This window comes from Aquarana catesbeiana, linkage group LG13 (assembly GCF_042186555.1).
Source record: "Aquarana catesbeiana isolate 2022-GZ linkage group LG13, ASM4218655v1, whole genome shotgun sequence".
Lineage (NCBI taxonomy): Eukaryota > Metazoa > Chordata > Amphibia > Anura > Ranidae > Aquarana > Aquarana catesbeiana.
Window position 1 is genome coordinate 238,128,838 of NC_133336.1, and position 18,038 is coordinate 238,146,875.

Sequence of the window (18,038 nt, forward strand, 5' to 3'; positions counted from 1 at the left end):
ACAATGACACTCTGACACTTGGGGGTCCAGAACAATGACACACTGACACTTGGGGGCCCAGAACAATGACACACTGACACTTGGGGGTTCAGAGCAATGGCACACCGAGACACTTGTGGATCCCAGAACAATGACACACTGACCCCTGGGGGTTCCAGAAGAATGACACACTGACACTTGTGGATCCCACAACAATGACACACTGACACTTGGGGGTCCAAGTGTGAATGGAGCCTAACAGTATCTTTTTTTGAAGTGTGTTCAGCTCTGTTCACTCCTGATACTTTGAAGCCCAAATGTGGACTTCCATCCAACTTTTAAAGACTTTGGAAGATCCATTTTTGGAAGAATACGTTTATTCAATTAGTGTGAGACAAAGGCTACATTTAGCATCTTCAGATGTCCAGTGGCTCCAATCAGCCGTATTCTAAAACGAAACCTTTTTATTTCTTCTACAAGTACAATAAGAGAGACAACAACCCAAAACAAGGTCATCAAATTTATAAACAGTAAAGTTAATATTAATTATGTACAAAACATAGTAACAAACAAAATATACAATAAATATGATACACGGCATAGGCACACATCCAATGGTGACCAACTGTAATGCAATGTACAATAATAAGATAAACTATATACACATCATGTCCAAAATAAAATGATCATATAAAAAGTAAATATTTATACTGTTCAGCAGGGATGAGTAGAATTGGGAATTTTCGATTCGCCCAAGTTTTAGCAAAAAATTTGAAAATTTTTCTAAAATTTCAAAATTTGATGAAGGCTACACTCAGGTGGTGTCCTGGGGCAGGACGGACTTCCCATTATGTGACCACTGTGATTGGCTTTCACAATGGTCACATGATCTGGAGCCCATCCCGGTAGCTCTCAATCATCACTAGAGACAGGGATCTGTCCACGGACAGCTTAGTCACTATGCTGGGAGCAAGCTCTGTGCACAGAAACCTCAGCACAGGCGCGGTCCTTGGTCATAAAAAAACGGCCAACTTCCTGGCTGCCGCACATATGCAGTACGGTACATTAAAAGAGGTTAAGGGTGCATTTGACTGTAAAACAGATGCCCCTGAAGATGAGAAAATGCTTTATTAAAGGTTATATACAGTCCATTTTTTAAAATTATGTTTTTGGTTAAAGTGGGAAAGGGTTAGACCAGGGTTTCTGAATCAAGGTTCTGTGGAACTCTAAAGTTCCTCTAGAAGTTGCTAGGAGTTCTTTGAGCAATGAGCAATTTCTGCCTCTCAGATAAGTTCCCACTGACACCATTGGTCTTTTAAGCTATCTGTAAGGGGGTAAGTCTTCCCAATGACACAAGTGTAAGGAGCATTCTTCCCACTGACCATCACACTAATGTATCATAAGTTGTAGATATAGTAATTTTTAGCAGGGGTTCCTCTGTGTTGAAAAGGTTGAGAAAGGCTGGGTTAGACCCTCTTCAAAGCTTTAATTGCTGTTTGTGTCCCCACTGGGGGGATTTACCCCTCAATTTGTCCTGGTGAGCATCATTACCGAAACAGAAATTATAGGGAAATCCTAAATGTATCATGAGAGCAAAAGGTGAAGGGAACCTTCCAATGGGAACAAATATTCTGGTGAACAATATCTAGTATGGGAATTCCCCTCATGTTAGGGTGATATCTCCTCTTCCTATTGCTTCTTCAAGCGAGGAAGTGAAAACAATCTCCCCAGCTGGATGAAGACAGCATAAAAAATCCCATAGAGGTTTTAGGCTATCCTTAAGCCAGGGCCAGGACAAGGGGGGGGGCCGGAGAGGAAGCTGCCCTGGGCACTGTGGTATCATGTGAGGTGGAGGGTGCTAGTGGGGTTTTTTTTTTTGGGGGGGGAGGGACATTTGTGCTGGGGGGGGCAAAGATTTGTGCTGGGAAGGGGGATTTCAGGAGGTAAGCATTCAGATTAATGCTCAATTTTTTGAAGTGAGACTTTTGCTGGCACGTAATACTCATACATCTTGGGCGAGGGTGCAGTTTGGTATGTTCGTCCTAGGATCTGGATGACCTTGTCCCGGCACTTAATCGATAAACATTTTAGCCATACATTACATATGCTATAAACACACTGACTCATTTGTCAAAATTTTTGGGTTTCACCAAATGAAAATTTTCAGTTCTGGTCGGGAATTTTCCAGCTCTCTTAAGCTTTCTTTTGATTCTGCAGACAATGCTTCAATATCGAGCCTAGAAGGAAGATAAAGAAGATGTTAGCAATAAAGAATTTATACTGTGGATCGTATTGATGAAAATCATCCAGCTTTTGGATTAAGAGCCAAGAGTGGAGACCATTCAATGGATTTCACCCTGGAGTCATAACATGGATCTATAATGGGTGGAGAAGGGCACATGTGGACCTCTACAAATTAGGTCAAAATCCTCATTTGCAGGAGATGGAGTTTGCAATGAATGTGTACGAGGACTGCAGCAGATCTTCTATAGCAGGGATTTTCAAAATCATTGAGACCAGGGCCTGAAACATTCTTCCAAAACCTTCCATGCTCCAACAAGAAAAAAAAACTTACACAATAAAATAGTGGAATGCAAAATATGTATTGCAATGCTGGAGAGCTCTGGGTGGGACTGACTGTAAAAGTGGCATGGGGTTCTGGAGGGGTCAGGGGCTTTTGGAGCAAAGCTGATGGCTCTGTCAGGGATGAGATTCCTGGAGGGGGACTTGGGTTTCTGCAGGAGGCTGGGGGCTTTGCAGGGGCACTATAGAAGACAGGAGGTCACTGCTTGGGCTTGGAGGCACTGTGGGATTTTGGAAGGCACTGTGGGACACTGTTTGCTGCATTATGGCAGCTGGAGGCTCTGCTGCAAGCTGTGTAGCACTGTGGGAGATTGAGGGGCACTGTGTGGGCTGGGGGCTCTCAGGAGGCCTGGGGAACTGTGGTGGGTTGAGAGGCACTGTGGGCAGGTTTGGAAGGTTGAAAGCACTATGAGAGCTGGAAGGTACTGTGGTAGGTTAGGGGACCTGTAGCTGGCTGGAGGTCCAGGAGGAGGGAGTAGTGGCTCAGCAACAGGCCACAGTCTGGTGGTTGGGAACCACTACTTTATAAGAACCAATGAAACTGGGAGTAAAGTGTTCATTGTCTTTAAACCGCTTTAACGACATAATCATAACAAGATTAAAGATTACCACCTTGTATATTTAGGACAAAGTGGACCTCAAATCCCTCATCTTGCTAGCAACCCCTAACCCTGGCGTTCCTGCTTTCATTGTTCCTGGCATCCAGGTGCTTCCAGGTATGGGAAAGCATGTTACCACCTCCCCTATGACAGTGCTTGGGTCCAGCAGGTAACCTTTAGACCTGAGCACAGTCATAGGACAGAGGGAGTGACGTTACAACCCCCTCTCTTGGGTCCAATCCCAGCCACAGATTTAGTGGTGAGGGAGCAATGGCCAGGTGAGTATAAGGGGGGCAGAGGGGCCATTTAACCAGTCACAGTCTCCTTGCAATAACCAATCCTCTTTTCTTGTTTTAGCTTTTGGATAGAGAATTGAATGGAAAGGGTGTGAAAGGTTTAAAGGGTTTGAATTCATGAACAGACTAAGTGAGAACCTCACTGGGTAGAGCGTCAGTCAACTGACAATATTACTCCAAGAGAATAGACCCCATTTTTCTTCAGCGACTGACATGGCCTATAGCACTTACCTGATCTCTTGAAGGCTGGACGAGGCTTGTATTAGCTCCCTGATGTAACCGACACTTCTGTCAGAAACCGCTTTGCTACTAAACTCCAGATACTTGAGACTCCTGTTATTACTCAGCTGAGCCAATAGCGGCATTTGTTCATCGTTCAGATTGATACCACACAGCCTATGAAAAGCAGAAACAGATCATAGTTTATATACTTAGGATTAAGTTGAAATTAGTGCATCAGTAATCAAGAATATTTATCAATATTCTAAAAATATGTTTATCTAAATAAGTTTCCATTGAAAAAAAGAATTGAAAGGGTCAGACCACCTAAATCTTAAATCTTAACATTTTGTAGACAGAGTTAAATAAATATTTTATCCCTCCATGCGCTTACTTTAGTACCTCTACCCTGCACGTAGGACTGGACAAAGCTGTGATGAGGTCACTGAAGTGATCGCCGGCCAGTTTGTTTTCGGACAGATCAAGTCTCCTCAGTGACTGGTTCTTACTTATTCCATACGCCAACTGGATGAGTGACCTCTCTGAAAGTCCTGTGTATCTCAAACTGTATATTGAAAATCAAAACAAATAAGAAAATGCTTACAATTATATATTTAACAGACCAAAAGGGACATAAAAGTAGTCCATTGTTGGGCTTTGCATACCCTTTAAGAACTATTTACAATGCAGCTCACTTATACTTACAGTAACTCTTCCAGCCTGCATGATGGACTGGACAAAGCTGTTACCACGTCAGCAAATTTATGGCCCTCAAGATTGTTGTAGGACACATCAAGCTTCCGCAGGGTTTGGTTAGAAATGATTAATGATTTCAGTTGGGGGCAGGCACTGTTTGACAGACCAGTGCCTCTTAAACTGCAAAATAAGGAAATATCTTAATTTGTTAGGACTGCTATAAAGACAGATACTTTAGTTATAGTTATGGCTGGATGCTGAAGTAGTGAACCACCCATTAGTCTTTTGTGTGTCTTGAGGACTCCAGGAAAGACATCACCTTATCACAACATGAAAGCTTCAGCTTGGACAGTGAGGCCACTTACAATATATACAGCAAAATGTATGTGGACACCATTCCAAATTATTGTGTTCATCTGTACAAGGTGAGCTCCATAGAGACACGGTTCAACCAGTTTGGTGTGGATGAATTTGAGGGAATTTGACCCTGACCTCAACCCTACTTAACACCTTTGGGATGAATTAGAAAGCTGATTGTGAGCCTGGTCTTCTCATTTAACATCCGTATGTGACCTCATAAATGGTGTCCAGCTCCATAAATATATGGTTTGACCGGTTTGGAATGGAGGAACTCGAAACCTCTGGAATATGTAAGCAGATAGGAAAGAGACCTCAACCGCATATTTAACCAAGCTGACTGGTCATCTATCTGGCAGACAACTAAATCTTCATCCCCAAACATCGCCGCCCTAGAAACCAACTATAAGGTGCTCATGAGGTGGTACCTGGTCCCCTCCAGGATACATAAATTTCTTCCATAATATCCGCCGCACTGCTTCTGTAACGAGACAGGTACGCACTTCCACATATGGTGGGACTGTCCTGTAGCACAAGCCTTCTGGTCAGAGATTTTCTCGATCATGACAAAACTATTTGCCACTACCCTACCACCGGAACCAACAGTGGCTCTCCTGAACAACAAACCCATGTCCTTGACTCATCGCTAATTCAAACTACTGCTATATATCACTACTGCTGCCAAACAGACCATAGCGAAAGCTTGGAAATTGCCCACCTTGAGCGTACTAGCAGCACAGCACAGAATCACCCAGGCTTAGATCCACGCTAAGATAGAGACAACATTGCTGGACCAAATCACAAAATTCGAGAAGCTCTGGAACCCATGGATGACCCATTCTTACCCCCTGGTTTTGATGAGACATTATTGCGCCCATAACCGAAGCGACTTGCTTCTTTTAACCTACCCTCTGAGCCGGCAACCCCACTCCCAACCCACCCCCTTCCTCTCTCTCCCCCTCCCTTTTTCCATTTTTGCCCCCCCCCCCCTTATTTTTTATTTATTTTTTGACTGGCTACTAGACCCTTATGATATTTGCCTAATTATACCCATTAACATATTGTACTTGTTTCACACATACTGCTACGTTATAATGTGTGCATTTACTCTGGAAACTATTGTTCCACTTTCTCACACCTGTTTTGAATAAATACATTATTAGATGGACGTGTTGTCTCCCCCCCTGTGACACAGATTGCTCCCAGATGGGGTGCCAGGGGATGTCTGACAATTCTCCATACCTCAAGTTTAACCTCTGGATTTGCTCACATTGCATATGTTGACTATTTTACCTTGTCATTTGTACTTCATAGCATAACTTTTTAAGTGATCCTACTATATACTTAATAAAGTTCACTTTATTATTGTAATCACTGTAAAGCTTTAATAAAAATAAGGAATGGAGGAACTCAAGTGGACCAGACCTCAACCCTACTGGACACCGTTTGGATGAATTGGAACCCCAATTGTGAGCCATGTCTTCTCATTCAACATCAGTACCTGACCCCATAAATGTTCTTTTGGCTGAATGGTTACAAATTCCCCCAAACACCCTCCAAAATCTTGAGGAAAGCCTTTCCAGAAGAGTGTAGGATGGTATAGCCACAAAGTGGTGGGGACAACTCTATCTATCTATCTATCTATCTATCTATCTATCTATCTATCTATCTATCTATCTATCTATCTATCTATGGAAAGCCTTCCCAGAAGAGCATAGACTGCATATACGTGGCCAACTCCATCAAATGGTTTTGAAATACGTTGACTTACAAGCTTGGTCAGGTGTCCCCAAACTGTTGATCTTATGTTTGTACCCACATACAATAAGTCAATGAACCAACACTGAAAACCAAGACTACAACTGATTCAGAGAATATAAATATGCACCGAAAAAGCCTTCAAGTCAAGAACCGCAAGGAAATGTCTGATCCATATTACATAAATGTTATAGCATCTGTCTACTCTTTATCTCACCTCAGTTCCTCTATCTGGCAAAGAAGACTGGACAGATTTTTGATCAAGTCAATAAAGTCATCACCAGCAAGACTGTTGTAAGACAGATCAAGTGCCTTCAGTGTCTGGTTCCTTTCGATTCCAGATGCCAACTGGGAACAAGAGTTGCTTGTGAAGGCATTATCACTCAAACTGAAACATGAAAGGAAAATAAGTAATTGGATGAAAATGGTAACAATAATTGAACTCAATAAGGAACAATAAGGCTTAGCCTCTCACCGCAATCTTACTTTTGGTCCAGAAGAAGGCAACCAAATAAACCCTGGCCAAGTGCTGCCGGTTTTTCCAGATGGGGTAAATAAAAAACCCCTTCTCATTTAAAAAATGTACAGTACTTGAATTGACTTCCTGAAAACTAAGTGTAGCCACCCTGCCTTATGCAGGAGTGTCTCTAAATTCAGTTATGCATGGCTCCAGTTGTGCCTTGTTCAAATTCCCTTAAAGCGATTCTTTAATCACTTCAGCAAAAATTAAAAGTCAGCACCTACAAAAAATGTAACTGCTGACTTTTATTAAACAGATGCTCACCTGTCCCAAGATCCAGTGCCATCCTCACTCGGGGCTGGTTTTTCCAGATGAGAAGGTGATGCTCTATGCCGATGATACAATGATACTGTTGGGGGATATGGAGCAATCCCTGAGGAACACGATGGAAACAGTGATTCGTTTTGGGGAATTCTCAGGCCTGAAAATAAATTGGACTAAGTCTGCCTTGATGCCCCTAGATGAGGTCAAATTACAAGACGGAGAGCGAGTAGGGGATATCCCGGTTGCCACTTCCTTTAAATATCTGGGGATATGGGTGTCACCCCGAATTAGGGAATATGGCCAACTAAATATTTCCCTGCTACTGGCCAGATTTCGCCAACGGGTCAAGACATGGAACACCTTGTGTATGTCGGTTGCGGGCAGAGTGAATCTAATTAAAATGATTCTGATGCCCCAACTGCTATACATGCTACACAATTCCCCAGTAGTGATCCCACTGAAGACCTTCAGAATAGTTAATACTATATTCCGTGAACTAAACTGGAAAAATAGATCCCCCAGGATAAAGTTAGAGCATCTACAACGCCCTAAAGATGACGGTGGCCTTGCTCTTCCGAATCCATGGTTGTATTATCTGGCCTCTCAAATGCAACATTTGATAGGCACCATGACTATGGAGGGAGACTCAGGTGACAGATCCCCTAGTGCTTCCGAAGGTATCATGCTCCATACAGTGGGTGGGCAATCAATTCCAACTGCTCTTGAGGCATCAGCCTTTGGTAAACCCCAAAAAAGCTTCCCCACATACAGCTTAATACAGAAAATATGGAACAAAGTCAGGTATTTGCAAGGGGCAACAGGCTTCAATGAATTTAGCCCTATCTGGGCAAACGAGTCCTACCCTGAGTTGGCCAAATTGCAGCATGTGGATAGGTGGAAGAGACATGGCATTTTCTACTTGACCCAAGTTATTAGTAATGGGAAATTATTGTCTTTTGAAACTTTGAGAGAGAAATATGGGTTACCACAACATATGCAGTTCTACTATATGCAACTCAGACACGCTTTTATAGCCCAGTCTACGACCTCCGAGTGGCATATGGACCCTAATCCCATTCTTTCTCAACTTAAGACTGCGGAGATATCCAAAGGATTTATCTCCCAGTGTTACAGCACACTATCAAGCAAGTACCTCTCAAAACACCCCCTTACCGTTAAAAGAAAATGGGAAGCAGACATAGGGCCCCTGGATGAGGATCAGTGGGAGGAAGCCCTACAATCAGTCGCTATTTGTTCCCTGAATGTGACGCAAAGGTTGACTCAATTATATACACTTCTGAGAGTATATTACACGCCACATAGATTGCATGCCATGGGACTGACACCCACCCCTTTGTGCACTAGATGCAAAAGGGATCATGGTGAGTTGATACACATGCTTTGGCATTGCCCCAAATTGCACGTATATTGGAGGGGGGTGATAGACGTCCTGTCTGCAGTGTTTCAGGTGCAGATTCCTCTGGACCCTAGAAAGTGCATTCTGAATTTGCTGGATTAATTGGAGTGGGAACCACACACTAGGGAAGCTCTCACTAGGGCCCTTTTCATGGCTCGTTAGTTGATGATGCAACATTGGAAATCGGAATCGCCCCCATTGGTTAAGGATTGGATTACTGCAGTAGGTAACACGCTACGAATGGAGAAAATTATATACCAACATAGAGGTTGTGCCACTAAATTTGAAAAACTGTGGGAGCCATGGCTGGGAACTCCGGGACTGGCCCTGGAAGACCTAGTCATGGATAGACTGCTGAGACTAAACGCGGGCTGAGGGATTGCATACTCCTATACTCTGTCAGAGCAAGATGTGTGGGTTGCGTTGTAATAGCGGGGTGGTCCGGAAGCTTAGCGGTATTTGAGCGTAGCAGTAATAGATTTTGTGAGGTGTGTTTTATCTGTATGGTGTAGAAATGTGAAATGTTTGATAAATTATATATTTGAGGCATGGTTCTCAGGGAACTTGTGAAAGTATATCTTGTTATAAATGCCTGGTTTGTAGATCTTTGGACTGTATGCTTTTAATTTTCAATAAAACTTTTCTGGATAAAAAAAAATGAAAGAGGAGGAGGGAGCAAAAAGAGAGAACAGTCATTTCTGAATTTCTGGCAGAAAAAAAAAGACTTACTTGAGTTTCTGGATTTTGCACTGATCATGAGTTAATGCAAAGCATATGGATTCCATAGCACTATCCTTCAAGCCATTGGTATAAAGGCTGCAGAGAGTGAGAGAAAAAGTAATATCATACAGACTTTGAAGTAAACACCACATTATAAATTTGTTTTATTTGTTAGAAAATAATAATAATAATAATAAAAAAAAAGATTAATAATAATAATAATAATAATGCCAATACTCAACCACAGCCACTGTAATTTCTCTTGCATATCCAAACCAAAGAATAAAAATTGAACATATTGCCGCTTACTAGACCTTAGATGTGGTGGCTACATTTGTTGTTTTTTTTTTGTAAGGCTATGCTCCCTTTATTTTAACCAGGTGATCCTGCCAGTAACACCCTTCCTGTCCTAGTTTGGTTACTCTAACTCACTAAAATGTATCTATGGAGGAGCAGCATTAGCACCCTAGGACAGAACTACAAAATTACTCCCTTCTCTTCTTCAACACATGGATGGTATCTTTTAGACCACATAGCAAATGATGAGGGGGCAGCACAGGCAGAGGACACAGGAGGATGCTTTTAGCTCACTAGAGCCTGGCAAGATCAACAAATATTTCTTTGCACAGATATAACAAAATGCTTTCAATAGTATACTTAACAGGTCTAAAGGGTGAAAATGAAAGAAGTGATGCGGCGGCCAGAAAACACACGGAGTCCAAGTGCGGTAAGAGGTATATATTGTAAGAAAAGTCCAGCAATTGGCCCAGTGGGGAGCCAACCCAACCGGGAACACTCACAAGGTATTACAGCGATGGGACAGTAGATCGGAGACCTGGACATGCCTACAGCGCCTGCCACGGGGAGTGGAATGTGGCCTGGCCAGTCCGTACCCAAAGGGGAGGCTTTGCAGAGGGTTGGCATGGTCCCTGCGCTTTCCCTACTCTTTTCCCTGGCATGTTGTGCCTGACAGATGGGTCACCTGTCCCTACTCTATCCACTCACAAAATGTGTGCCAAACCTGGGAGCCATGGTCATAACCTGTTCCCGACCACACTATAGCTGAAAGACAGCTACATCGAGGGACTCCAGTTCTGACGGGGACGTCCATGGACATCCTTACACATGTGTGCCTCCTGCGTGCCCCCTAGGATGCGCATTAGGCACGCTCTTTTACTGCTGTGTCCTTTGGACCAAGGGCCAATCACAGCTTCCCTTTACCATGTGATCAGCTGTGTGCAATCCCAGCTGGTCACATTTAAACAGGCTTGCTGTTTATAGGCATTCCTTTCCTCACATGCTGTCTCTGTGTGAGGAGAGGAGAGCCGATAACCGGCAACCTGACAGGGCACAGTGAGTACATTGCTTACACTAATAATCAGGACACTGTGCAGCCCCCATCAGTGCAGCCCCATCTGTGCCAATCAGTGACCATCAATGCAGCGTATCAGTGCCCACCGCTGCAGTGTATCAGTGCCCACCACTGCAGCATATCAGTGCCACCTTATCAGTGCAGCCTCGACAGTGCCTCTTCAACAGTGCCCATCAGTGCCGCCTCATTAGTGCCGCCTCATCAGTGCCCATCAGTGTCTCTTCATCAGTGCCCATCGGTGCCGCTTCATCAATGCCCACCAGTTCCCATCAGTGCAGCCTCATCAGTGCCCATCAGTGCAGCCTCATCAGCGCACATCAATAAAGAAGACAAATTACTTATTTTCAATTTTATAACAGAAAGTAAGAAAAACTTTTTTTTTCTCAAAATTTTCTGTCTTTTTCCTTTGTTTTGCAAAAAATAAAACAGAGGTTATTAAATACCACCAATAGACAGCTCTATCTGTCTCAAAAAAAGTGATAAAAATTGCATTTGGGTACAGTGTTGCATGACTCTGCAATTGTCATTCAAAGTGCGACAGCACTTAAACCTGAAAATTGGCCTGGGCAAAAAAGGGATGCCCGATATTGAAGTGGTTAAATATACTTTGCCAGACGCAAGATGGCCGCCACATGGGGCACCAACATCCAATTGGATAGCTGCCTCCCTGTGAATGAGGAAACCATAGAGGAACTAGGTTCCTCTCAACTTCCTCTCCCCATCTGCATTGCCGTTGTGGACGAGCGCAACCTGCGGTGAAGAAAATAGACTGCACCTGCCTACAGGTTGACATGCACTTTAAATGGTTACATTACAAAACACTGAATGAAAACGATATTTATTACCTTATGTCTTTAATGGTATGTAGAACTCTCTTAAGCTTCTCCAGGCCCTCACTCTCTATATTACATTCATTGAGATGAAGTCTTTCAATGTCTTCGCAGCAATTAAGTATGAATGCCAACACGGCACAGTGCAATGGGGTGTGATGCACCCGGAAAAATTCAAAACACTTGAAAGGTTTAAGGGTCTGGGAGACAAGAGCCTTATTCCTGCTCTCAAAGAGATAGAAAAACACATTCAGAAGCCTCCTCTTGTCCTTTTTGTAACTTTCCAGCATCTCACTTTGAAGAATGGACACCAGCCACTCGACGACCTCTCTTGAAGCTTCAGTGGACAGTTCCCCCATGTAAGGTTTTAACATTGCTCTTGTTGTATTGTCTGAAAGACCGCAAATGAATCTGAGAACCAATTCCCCATGAACCTTTGGGCATAATCGACTTTTATTCAGTAAATCAGTGAGGTTCCCAGAATTAAAGGGAAGGTAATGGATCAAAGCGGCAAAAAACTCTTGAAGGATGAGGTGTATGAAGGAAAATGTCACATCGTCATTTTGATCTGATTCGGTCATAAAACTTGACAAGAGATGTGAGGCTGTTTCAATTCGAAAAGATTCCAGATAACGTTTATCAAATATGATAATGCGATTCTTGACTCCAAAGTCTGCCATCTGCCCAATTGATGTCAACATTTCTGGAGCACGGTTTGTATCCTGGGTGTGATTGGAAAGAATGTGTGTCAGAAAAGTCACAAAAAGTTGTGTCAATGTCTTGGGCAAGGATAACAACAGCTGTTTTTTGTCTGTTGGCTGGGCTTTAAAGCACATCAATAACACTGTACAAATGATCCAGCAGTATGATGGGATGTAACAAAAAGTGTACAGTGAATCATTTTCACGCACATACTGAAAAGCCATTTTTTCAATTTCCTTGTCTTCAAAGAAATATTCAAAATATATCTGCTTTTCCTTGGCGGAGAATCCCATGATCTCAACTATTCGCTCAAACACATTGATGTCAATTAAAGACAGCTTGGTGGGTCGGCTAGTCATCAGCACAGAACAACCTTCAAGAAGAGTCTTCTTTAGCAAGCTAACCACAATCGTACCAACAGAATCCTTCTGTTTGGTGTTGGAGCATAATTTGCTTGAGCTAAAATCCATGTGGTGGATATTTTCATCCAAGCCATCAAAAGTGAAGAGAACATTTTTGGGATCTTGCAAGATGTTATCAAGCTGACCCTGCAGATATGGATACTGGTCAAGGATCATGTCCTCCAAACTGACTACATTGAGTCTGTTGAGCTTACAGAATTTGAAAGAAAAGACGAAGGAAAACCTTTGGTAGTGCTTTTTATTCACCCAGTCATAGACAAATTTCTGAACTAGTGTGGTCTTACCGACACCCGCTACTCCACTTGCTATTACTATGTGTGGCACACATTTTAACCGGTGGCACCAGTGAAACAGTCTGCTTGGAGAAAGGTTTTGTAGACCGCTCCTTGTTTCCCGAAAACTACCCTCAAACGCTTCTCCTTCTTTGGTTAGCTCATCTTTGGTAGGTTGTCTAAACTGATGTGTGGCGACTACAGCTAAGTTCACATAGCGGTTTGATATATAGAAACTTTTTTGTCCGTGGGTGGTGCCTGGTGGTTTCTTCTCTGTGAGATTCTGAGTTTCCTGCTGCAGTTTTGCTCTGTGCTGTGTCTGCATCTCTAAAAAAGAGGCATGGAATTTGTCATTTTAAATGACAAGAGGGTTTAAAAAATGTAACATTCTGGATATACAGTACAATGTGACATACTGTGCACCAACAAGACAAAACTATATAGCCAACATGTCAGGACCCGGGACTGAACCTACAACCTCTGCTATGTCCGGCAGTGACTTTACTTGCTGAGTCACTTGGGATGCTGGACAGTGCCATAGACATTTCCTTGAATGATCCTGCCTTGAACCTTGTTTCTCTTGAACTTTGAACCCTTTGCTTCTCCCATGAACTCCCTATTTTAGCCATTCCTTTGCACTTCCTGTTTGCCAGATTATTGTGCTCTCTCCAGCCAATATCTCGCTCTTGTTTCTCCTACTGGCACCTGTATCTCTGCTACCACTCGTTACTGACCTTTGGCTTGTTCCATGACTATGCTTCTGCTTGATCTCAACATGCAACCACTTGTTACTGACCTTTGGCTTGTTTACTGACTAAGTTTCTGCTTGATCCTTACCTATATCTGCTACTGGACCCCGGCTTGCTCACCACCTGGTGGGGCAATCCTGACGACCTTGACCTGGTACTAACAAGCAGCAAAACCCATCTCCACCATCAGGAGCTCTGGTAAATACCGGTTAGTGCTTAGACCTGGCACCTCAGGTGAGCCTGTGTCATTTGGCAGGGTTATCTGCTCATGTATTTATCTAACTGGTCAGTGGGAACCTCTCCACCGCCTATAGCTACTGGTCTCTGAGCCTGATCCCGGACCGTGAAACACAATGGGTTGCACACTTACCTATCATACTTAAATGAGCTTGTTGGGACACCCATTCCAAAACCATCGCCATAAATTTGGTGGTGGCTCCACCTTTGTGGCCATGACAGCCTCCACTCTTCTAGCAAGACCTTCTACAAGACTTCAGAGGATCTTTGAGGGAATTTGTGCCTACTCAGCTAAAAATAGTATTGGTGTGGTCAAGTGCTGATGGTGGATGAGGAAACCTGGCTCCTAGTTGGCATTCCAGTTCAAGTGCTCTGTATGGTTGAGTTTAGACCTCTGTGTAGGCCACTCAAGCTTTTCCACAACAAACTGGTCAAACCATAAATAATATGCTGGTAATTTACCTTTCAGCTCTGTAGTCAATGTATGTCCATGTTTGTCCACAAGAATATTTTTCACTAGAGTTTTACCTAAAAATAATAAGGATGATTTACTATATGTTGTCCATTCATAAGCATTTAAAGAAGGTGTCTCAGAAGGGACTTCTTCAAACTACAGTAATGATGCTGAAAGCACTGCAAAGCTCCGATGCCACAGTTCCCATAGTCATTTATTAGAGTGAAGTGCCCGGTCTTTCTTAATATTTCTCTTCTTCTAAGGTGGGACAGTTGTCATGTGTTGGTGGGGAATGGGGTGGATGGGCGGCAACATGGACTGTGTGCAGCATTGGGAGGTGGAACAGTTACTTCACACCATTACCTGCCTCCAGCCATGGTGTTGAAGACTGAAGTTGCCTGAGACTGGGTGGGTTTGGACCCCCTTACCCACCTCGTATCTACACCTCGGATATAAGCTAATTTTAAACAGAAGTGGTGGTGGTTACTACTTTTCTTTAGGGTTATTCATACAGAGTGCTAAGTAAGTGAATCAGTAGTAAACATTTTAGGTTTTTGATCCCAAGAAATATCAAATTTTGAGTCCTCTATTTGCAATTTGCTTATTGTTGACCCTCCTGAAATGCCTTTTAAAGGGCTGTCTGGAATTCTACTTCATGCTCCGGCAAATATGGGATAGCGAGCCATTCAAATGAGCAGGGGATAGGTATTTTGGGGCACTCTGTACTCAGATCACGGAATGGCCAAAAGTCACAGTTTCAAGGTTTCAAGGCAAGGAAATTTGAATTTCTGAGCACTTTTGGAAAATAGCATTGAAGGTCATTTAACCACAAAAATATCTACATACATGAAATCACCTTTCTTTACTAGAAATGCAGTTATTATTGAAAAGTAGCAGCAAAGTAATATAATAGTAAAAAAACAAAAAATGGCTACATGGGTTATACCTGTGTGAATGATTTCACTCAGCAAAGCAGCTAGATTGGGATGGTAACGGCAACATTGCAGGACGTAGAGACTTTCCCAAAATCCTAAAATGGCTTTCCTTCCACAATTCAAAATGTGATTTAGCAAGGTCTTCGCACATATTGAATCTCCAAGAAAGTTCTACAGTAGTAAAGAGAATATAAAAAACATATAAAAGGAAAAATATAGAAAAAAGAGAGAGATAGAAACTATATGGCCAAAAGTTTGTTGACATCTCTACATCATACCCATATGGTTTTGTTGTTGGACATTCCATATCCGTAGCCATTAATATAAGGTTTTGTCCCCCCACTTTTTGGCAGTTATGACATCCTCCAGGAAGACTTTCCAAAATATTTTGGAGGCAGTCTGTGGGAATTTGTGCCCATTTTGCCAAAAGAACAATTGTGAGGTCAGACATGTTGTTGGACAAGAAGATCCGGCCTTCAACTGGTGTTCCAATTCCACCCAAAGCTGTTTGGTAGGGTTGAGGTCAGAGCTTTCAGTAGAGTTGAGGTCAGGGCTCTATGTAAGCCATTTGAGTTCCTCCACTCCAAACTGGTCAAACCAAGTCTTTAAGGGGTTGACTTTGTACACAGGGGCACAGTCATGCTGGAACAGAAAAGGGTCTTTACCAAACTGTTACCATAAGGTTGGAAGCGCAAACTGCTTCTGTATGCACCTGAACTACCTGAAACACCTGAACTCTATCACTTGGGTAGCTGTCCACATTTTTTGGGCATATTGGAAGTTCTGATTATAAGATGTACACAAAGTTTTTGAAAGGTAATGTAACTAAAATTAAAAAAAAAGACCTCTCATTACCTCCAGCTTGGGGATATCATGTGATTTCAGTTCGCTCAGGAGCCTGTGGGTGTCCAAAGATTCCACAATATAGATCAGATCATCCCAGAAATATTCATATATTAGCCTCAGGAAACAATCTTGATACATAGACAACTGCTCTTGGAACTTCTGAATTTCATCTGCACAAAGGTGGAAAAAACGATCATTTTATTTTCACTGTACTGTAGGTATGTTCTATAACATTCTATGGTGCACTGTACATAACCATAAAACAGTGTTTTGCAAAGTGCATTGCGTAGAATCTGTGCTATGACTTATCCATCAGTGTTGTGAATCCTGGCACTAGGGTATCCCATATTTGTATTACAGGGGCAGCCCAGCAAGGCCACCAGTCACCCGCAAAATTAGGATTTGGACACTATTTTCCTAAAATCTCTGTTCAAATCCAAAAGGGTGTACCAGGTCACTATTTTAAGGAGGAATGTATTACACAAGTGGAAATGAGTAAATCTGTGTTTTTAAACATATGGTATAAACATTTTAAAGCAGAACTTCACCCTCATTGTGAGGTTCCTCCCTCTCCACTTCTCCTCGCAATGTAAAGCGCACTTTTTTTTTTCTTAAAATAGTTCTGTCCTGCCCCCTAATACCCGTCATTTGCCTAGGTGAATTACAGGCATTATGCCTGCTTTGGCTCCTGGGGTATGCACGTTACATATCCCAGTTGGCATAGTCATTCATAGAGAGGGCAGGCTTAGCGACACATCATCCTGAGGCCCGTCAGCCAAACCCGGAAGAGCTGGCGGGCCTTGGGTTGACGTCAAACAAAAGAGGGCGGCGCGGGACCGAGCAGGGACAGAATTCTGACAGGATTCTGCGAGACACTGCTGGATCACTGGCTGGGTGAGTATCTGAAACCTTCAGTGCCCACCACAAGGTATGCAGGGGCAGCACTTTTAAGAATAAAAAAACAGCTTTCACTGCAATACTCACCTTCAGTCTGGCACCACGCCCCAAAGAAGGTCCACTCCTCCAGTACAGGGCATATTTCATTCAGGTTGAATGACGACCAGCACTCAATCAACCCACTTTCTCTGGGCCCAGGCTGTCAGGGACACACTTCTTGCGGGTATGGCATCATGCCATTCTGAGCTCAAAATACTTTTGCACTTGTAACAGCATCTGAGTGCCGTTCAATGCAGGAGCAATGACTGTCAACTGCCTGAGAAGAGGAAAAAAAACTGTTGCTAGACCAGCAATGATGGATGAATGTATATTATATAGGAGGGTGACGGAAGAGAGAACCTGGAGATCTGCTTTAAAAAATTGAAAAGAATCGGTAAAAAGAAAGAAAGCAACATGGAGGGATAGGAACATTTAGAGCAGTGCCTAAAACTAACCTAGTGGTGCCCACACATATTTTCAGCAGCATTCAATTTCTGTCATCTACTTCATCTGAATCCCAGGCGTTCTGAGCAACAAAAACCTTAACCCTTCCTAAAGGTTTCGAAGTTTGCCCATCACATTCCTATTGGCGTATTGCAATGATGTGACACCCTCATTGGGCAATAGAAATGTGCAGGATATGGGAGGGGCAGGCAACATTCAAAACTACCAGCAACTGTTGAAGCTTGGCAGATCAAAACTGCCTGGAATTTGGAGTAGTGGTCACATTTAACTTTTCCTAAGCACTCTATATGCAGTATTTTGAATGCTCTCTGTATCCCTTTTGAGGGGAACTTGTACAAAAATGGAAAATCTAAAAAAAATACTAGCATGTACCTTCGGCAGTTTCCAAGTTCTTCTTGCTAGCCCAGATC

General features: G+C 42.9%; 1 protein-coding gene across 1 annotated transcript in view; it reads right to left on the reverse strand.

Annotated features, from left to right (window-relative positions):
- Window positions 1–486: 486 nt before the first annotated feature.
- Window positions 487–18,038, reverse strand: part of LOC141116716 (uncharacterized) — a 124,525-nt gene continuing 106,973 nt past the window's right edge. The window contains exons 15-24 of the mRNA XM_073609108.1: window positions 16,237–16,397; window positions 15,393–15,552; window positions 14,455–14,520; window positions 11,626–13,333; window positions 9,418–9,504; window positions 6,705–6,875; window positions 4,382–4,552; window positions 4,071–4,241; window positions 3,689–3,853; window positions 487–2,216 (exon numbers count right to left, since the gene is read on the reverse strand). Of these exons, the coding sequence (XP_073465209.1) occupies window positions 2,126–2,216; window positions 3,689–3,853; window positions 4,071–4,241; window positions 4,382–4,552; window positions 6,705–6,875; window positions 9,418–9,504; window positions 11,626–13,333; window positions 14,455–14,520; window positions 15,393–15,552; window positions 16,237–16,397 (2,951 nt within the window). The 3' untranslated portion in view covers window positions 487–2,125. The remainder of the gene's footprint in view (window positions 2,217–3,688; window positions 3,854–4,070; window positions 4,242–4,381; window positions 4,553–6,704; window positions 6,876–9,417; window positions 9,505–11,625; window positions 13,334–14,454; window positions 14,521–15,392; window positions 15,553–16,236; window positions 16,398–18,038) is intronic.